At 33.3% G+C, this 7,378-nt stretch overlaps 1 protein-coding gene across 1 annotated transcript; it reads left to right on the top strand.

Annotated features, from left to right (window-relative positions):
* The first annotated feature begins 3,217 nt into the window (after positions 1-3,217).
* On the top strand, positions 3,218-5,196 carry LOC140830832 (basic leucine zipper 34-like). The gene is made up of 4 exons (XM_073194339.1): positions 3,218-3,916; positions 4,129-4,219; positions 4,290-4,416; positions 4,724-5,196. Exons 1-4 carry the CDS (start codon positions 3,381-3,383, stop codon positions 4,831-4,833), a joined length of 864 nt encoding a protein of 287 aa, XP_073050440.1. The 5' UTR covers positions 3,218-3,380; the 3' UTR covers positions 4,834-5,196.
* Positions 5,197-7,378: the final 2,182 nt, after the last annotated feature.

The raw sequence follows: 7,378 nt of genomic DNA, 5'->3' as shown, positions 1-7,378 counted from the left end.
CAAAACGATACATACAAAACATATATCAAAAGTTCCCATTTATTAGGTTTTTACATATTTTTATAGTGCCCTAGTTCCCACGACAAATGATAAACTATCTCATGCTGTCTAGAACCAAATCTATTTATTTGTTTATAGTACGAATTTTTCAAAATTTCTCAAAAATTTTGAGTGAAAAAATCAATAAACTGAAGAGAGCTAGCATCTGAAATATTATAATTAAAATAACTTTGAGTTTGTACTAATGATTATTAGTGTCTCCCAATTGGGGAATAATGTAAGTACCAAGAAAATGATGATTTCTTATGTGAAAGAGACATACCTCTCCATGTTATTTGATTTTAGTGGGGATTGCAAACAATTCACATGGGTTTATTTTTATTTCTAACTTTTTTTTTTTTAAATCCACAGCTCATCCACTTGTATATCAACCAATTCTTTAGGGATTGCGGATTACAAATGCTCTTCCTAAGATAGGAATATGGTTCCAAAAGAAAATGCAATGGAACTAGGACCAAAGAGGAGCCTGATATCGAAAATTCGGTATCGAATGGCACCATCGGAGTTATACGAGAGCTAAAGACCCAACAGCAAGAATTGCCTGACAAAGGATACCTACACCCTTGCGCATCAACTTAGAAAGCTCCGAGCGCGGATACTTTTTGCCGAAAAAAAGATGCGACAATAGGGTTATGCATAAATTACCGACATTTACATAACTTGTTTTCAAGAATTAATGATTTATTTGATCAATTACAAGGAAATTCAATATACACTTGAAATTGATTTGTGATTCAGATATTTTAACTAAATATTCGAAAAACGACGATCATCATGAATCTATAGTTGGTAATATCGTTTGATCTAACAAATGACCCAGAAATATTTATGGACATTACAAATCCCACATTTAGAGATTCTATCGACAAATTTATTATAGTATTTATCTAACACTAGGTAAAGTATGGCATCATCGACCGGGATGTGTTACATCTATTTTATATATATATATATATATATATATATATATATATATATGTGTGTGTGTGTGTGTGTGTGTGTATAGAATGTAAAGGAAAAAATGAATAATAATTTATAAAAGTTGATTAAAATAATAATTGAAGTGGATCGGGTCGAGTGACATGGCAGGAAAAGGCCACATGGGCACGTGGTGGCTGATTCCCCAGCAATTAAACTATTTCTACTTTCCACTGAAACCGTTGAGTCCACACCAGCTGTTGCTAGCTGTGCTGTGCTATTCCCCCCCACTCCCATGTGACCTATTATCTTCAAACAAGCTCCGACTTTTTTTCTCGACTTATTACCTTTGGGACCACCTAATTATAAATTAGTAGATTTGACTATTATTATTTTAAAAATATTATTTATTATATAAAATTTTCTTAAATAAGTATATTGTATGATGAGACTGATTGATTTGATTCATAATTATAATGAAAAATAATATTTTTATCATAAAAAAAGTATATTTTTTCGTTAATTGAGTCGGATAATATCAGAGATCCATCGAACAAATTGATTTATGAGACAATCTGATCAAAAGAGTTTTTTTCCTATAATTTTCTTTGACCATGACATTTTATACGTTGAGAATTAATTAACATGGGTGGCCATGAATATATATTCTCTTAAGATAGAATTATATCTATTATTTTTTAATCCTCATGATACATCATGGGTTTGGCCAACATTGAACTAGAGACTAGGAAATTTGGGATTAATTATAATTTTGGTTTTATTACGTCCAATAAATGAGTATCACCTCAGTGCTGGGCACATAAATGAGTGGTGGACAGCTTATAAAAAGTGCGTGTGTGTGTATATATATATATATATTTATATTTATTTTCACAATTACATAATAACAAATGTAGTTTAACACTCAACAACTAAAAATCATTTTAATATTTTTTTAATTTTACGCTATCATTTTAACTCTCAAAGCTTTGGACCTCAAATTGAGCAACAATGAAAAAACAAAATATTAATTAACATACCCAAAACAAAAACCTCATGATCCCATGTTCTCTGATGTTGCTTACATATGTCTACACATAATTAAGGACAAACGATTTGAGGGGAAAAAAATTAATGTTTCATTAAGAAAAAATATATTTATATTATTTTTTTGAAATATATTTTATATTAAAATTTACGATTGAAGAAATATGATATGCCAATCAGACTAGCTTGGTCCCACTATGCCTTTATACATACATACTAGTATTTTACCCCTACAAGAATTGTTACATAATTAATGATTAAAATTAACAAGTATTAGACTTTGAATAAAAAGAAACAGTTCGAAAAGGTTCAATTGGCCGAAATGAATTTATAAACTCGCCGATTTATCGACATCAAGTTCGTAAAAAGAAATTATTATATTTTTCATATAATATAAATTGACTTCTTTATCTGAACTGAATGAAACAGTTACTAATTAAAAAAAATAGAAAAGATACTAAAAATCATATATCAAAATTTTAAAAAATCAAATCAAGTCTGGGAATATATGTTAGCAAAAGGATAGCATCACTACATTCCCTTAAGTTCTAACTAAGATACATAATACTCATATTAATTTACGGACAATCAATATACCGAATTATCGATGACACTTTTTTTATAAAGTTGGAAAATTTAATTATATAAATAATTTATATTTTACTAAATATTATATGACAGTAGTACGAACTAAATATAATAAAATATCACAAAACTTAAAATCATAATTTCGACATAATTAATATAGACAGTTATCAAACATTTTAAGTTGTGCAATCCGATAGGTCTATTTGAACAAAAATTCGAAAAGACAATCAAGTTTTCTGTATTTTTAATCTAAATTCGTAACATTATTAAATATAACATTAATCCTAATTTTATTATTTTTTAAACAATAAGTTTTTGACGAGAAACTACTATATATATTTAAGGCAAAAACTTATGTGAGACGGTTTCACGGGTCGTATTGTGAGACGGATCTCTTATTTGGATCATCCATAAAAAAATATTACTTTTTATTGTGAATATGTGTAAGGTTGACCCGTCTCACAGATTAAGATCCGTGAGACGGTCTGACATGAGATTTATTCTATATTTAATTTGCTGAGATTATAAGTTTGAGATTCGAATTCGGAACCTAGTACTTTTATTGGGACGCTGGTGCTATTTCACGAATGGGCCGTAGCAACTGGCAAGTACACCATTATATATATAGATAGATCATTCTGCACATTTGTCCCTAAACATGAACATCACTCAAAATTTCCCTAAACATTGAAAGAATTTTGCTCAATCTTGTACATATCTTGCCCTAATTGCTGTTGGTCTTATTGCTAATTTGTATTAGTTAATGCATGGAACAACTACCGCCCAAACCTCCTGTCGCAATGTCTCAGAATTGGCCGCCGTTTTCCTTCCAAGTGATGCCCCCGCTGCCCACCTCCGCCGCGGCGCACAGTTCATGGGTGGATGATTTCCTCGACTTCTCCACCACCCGCCGCAACGCCCACCGGAGAACAGTGAGCGACCCCATTGCATTCGTGGAGGCTCCTCCGTTCTTGGAGGAGACCCGTAGCTCCAACGCCACGAATAATAACGACAGGTTCGAGAAGCTGGACGACGAACAGCTCCGGAGCATGTTCTCCGATGAAGTCGAGGCCGCGGGTCCTGCCTCGGGATCTCACTCAGATCCGTCGACGCCGTCGGGTCAGAACAGCGAAAACGAATCCAAGGAAACCCCCCCGGAGATCCACCGTTTGCAGCCAAAGAATGAGCCCGGGGAAGAGGATAATTCATGCTGTAAACCACAGAAGGAGGCGGCGCCGCCTGGTAAATCCAGTGACAGCGCATCTGGGAACGGAAACAACGCTGATCCCAAAAGAATCAAGAGGTGAAAATAGTTTCTTTGATTTCTCCATGCACTCCCTACCTTTCTCGAACATCATTTATTACTTATCAAATTTAAGCTCCTTAAGTTCATTATAATCCATTTTTTTGTGTAAACAAAAATATTGTAATTTAATTAATTTCATTATTAATCCATTTTGAAGATTAAATTTTAACTTTATATTTATTCATTTCATCTACATTAATCTTAATCAGAATCTTGGCTAACCGGCAATCAGCTCAAAGGTCAAGAGTGAGGAAATTGCAATACATTTCTGAGCTTGAAAGGAGTGTAACAACATTACAGGTTCATATATCTCTTTTTTAATGTACAAAAATTGATTCGATTTCATAATTCGTAAAACGGAAATACGCAGACCGAAGTGTCGTCGTTGTCCCCAAAGGTCGCATTTTTGGACCATCAGAGGCTCCTTCTCAATGTGGATAATAGTGCACTTAAGCAGCGGATAGCAGCATTGGCTCAAGACAAAATTTTTAAAGATGGTAATGTTTATATATTAAAATTTATTAATAAAACACTTTATTTGTACAAAAAATAACAAATAATGTAAAAACTTGTGTGAGACGGTCTCACGGGTCGTATTTTGTGAGACAAATCTCTTATTTAGGTCATCTATGAAAAATTATTATTTTTTATGCTAAGAGTATTACTTTTTATTGTGAATATCGTTAGGGTTAACCCGTCTCACAGATAAAGATTCGTGAGATCGTCTCACAAGAGATCTACTCAACAAATAAATAAACCATAATAAATGTCTCTAGTTAATTGATTTCATGATAACAATGGCAGCTCATCAAGAAGCACTGAAGAAGGAGATAGAGAGACTGAGAAAAATATATCATGAACAGAGCATGAAGAAGATGGGCAACGACAGCAGCCCCACCGGACCGCCGCAGTAGTGGAGGAGGAATAATGGTCTTCTTAATGGGTGCATGGGATCACGTGATATGTCTGTCTTTCCAATCTAATGTGGTAGTGGGGGGGGACACTTTTTTTGTCGGATGATTGGATCATGTGGTGACACGTGGACAGCTGGATATGACTTTATTTTATTTTAGTTTTTTTAAATATTATTTTATTTTTCCCCGAACGTGCATGGATAAGGGTTTTATTGTATTTATTGAATATTAACTGACTAGGCCAAAGGAGTAACATGCATGTCTCCTTTACAAAAAGTTCATTCAATAACTCATTTGTCAATTTTCATTTTGTAAATGTGTGTACTTGTGAATTAAATTTTAATTAGATTTGTGTTTATATTTATTTTGTCCGATAATTTTGTTCGATTTCGATCGAATGAGGGGAATCGGTGTTCGGTTTATATTTATATATAGGCAAAAACTTGTGTGAGACGGTCTCACGGGTCGTATTTGTGAGACGAGTCTCTTATTTGGATCACCCATGAAAAAGTATTACTTTTTATGCTAAGAGTATTACTTTTTATTGTCAATATGGGTCGGATTGACCCGTCTCACGGATTATAATCCGTGAGACGGTCTCACATGAGACCCACTCTTATATATATATATATCTGTGTGTGTGTGTGTGTGTATAGTTAGGTGTATATAGAGATGACCGGCTTCGATATGCATTTTTATATTATATATATCTAATAGATTTTTTTATATATAATTGTATACTTAACAAACTGGCATTTCTTAATGTGTTGGTTAAAATTTGTATCTTTACCTATCTTCTTAAATGAACGAAACAAATTCTCCATTAATGTCAATCACACTGTTGGACATTACGGGTCGGATATGTGATCAAATTAAATTATATTCACCCTTGATGTTCTACTTCTCAATTCTCCATGGATTTGAAGTGTTTCCATGTGGGGATTGCTTTAATGATATCAACTATTTGAAATAAGAACAAAGTTAAGGTACCCAAAATGTTACGCATTTTAAAATATTTGAATTGTACTATTGATTTGAGCAGAGACGGATCCAGGAATAAGAGTTGGGGGGCTTGAACTCAATATGATAAGTTATATATTATTAAAAAAAATTACATTATATCGTTCGACGAAGTTGTGTCCTACGAGATTTTAGAACATAAAATTCATCAATAATAGAATTTACATCAATATGTTTAGCTAAATTTTGTTCAATATAGAGTGTCCAACAATCGGCAAGAAAATTATCCTTCATTTTATTGCGAAGTACCGTCTTCACATGCATCATTGCTGAAAAAGCTCGCTCAGTAGTGGTGGTAGACACTGGTAGTGTCAAAATAAGATGAATCAATCTAGCCAACATAACGTAAACATTTGACCGTCCACTCTCAGTCAATTGCTGACACAACTCAACAAGTGTAGAAACCTTTAATTATGCATCACATCAAGTTTATAAAATGTATAAATTCATACTACAAAGCAACAATTTCCTGATCTGTGAAATCTCTGGGATAAAACTTCGTTGCAAGCTTGCAAATATCATCACTGTTAAATGAGTCAAAGGAATTTTTGGGATCTAAAGATGTACTAAGAGAAAGAAGTTCACCCGATGACTCATTGAACGAATATTTATCTCCATCAAAATGAAATCTATCGCTGCATTAAAAACATCAAAGTGGTAATGATGCTCTATTGTAGTTTGCCGACAGGAACGTCCAATCTTATATAGACAATCAAGTTCAGGCACATTAATTTCATTTATTGAGCCAAAAACTTTAAATTCCTGAAGAAATTCGTTCCACCCACATTCTCTAAATTCTTGAAAGCTAGTTTTGGTAGTAGTGACAAATGTAATAGTAGTCAAAATATCTTGAGATTTTCTTTGAAGAATTTGACAAAGAGTATTTGTTCTCATAATTTTATGTATTAAGTGCAAAATAAACACAAATTCAAATCTTGCCATCTTTCTGTAAATCCCCCGAACTTCAGCCTTAGCTATTCCATTTGGAGAATGATCAATGAAAACTTCAAAAACTTTGCAAGTTGCAGTGTACATACCTATCAAGCTTTTTAGCGAATCATAGTGAGAACTCCAACGAGTAGCTCCTGCTTGTTTCAAATTACCAATCCGGTTTGCACCACTTCCAGAATCACGTTCTCCAATTGACAACATATTCTCAATTTCATTTCTTTGTGCAGTATGTAATTCAGCAATGCGCTTAGTAGAAGAAGTGACAATATCAACAATATTGTCCAAATGAGAAAAGAATTCTCAAATAACTGTTACCGTACTTTTTACTACTTGAAATTTGCGGAAAATTAAAAAAGTTGTTGCAACAAAAGATCTGAAAATAAATTTTGACAAAAGTATTTGAACATTTTCATAAAAGCTTAAAACTTGGGCGATCCTCGGGTCTAGCCTCCTGCTCAGTCCAAGCCTGCCCCTTGGTCACCACCTCCCGTCTCCTCATAATCATCCTCAGCTGCATCGATCAAGTCTAGTGAGTCTAAAGACTCAACACATATAAACTGGAAGTAACTAGTAG

The sequence above is a fragment of the Primulina eburnea genome, chromosome 4 (assembly GCF_022965805.1).
Source record: "Primulina eburnea isolate SZY01 chromosome 4, ASM2296580v1, whole genome shotgun sequence".
Lineage (NCBI taxonomy): Eukaryota > Viridiplantae > Streptophyta > Magnoliopsida > Lamiales > Gesneriaceae > Primulina > Primulina eburnea.
Note: the sequence above shows the minus strand (reverse complement) of the source record. Positions and strands in the feature narration are given on the sequence as shown.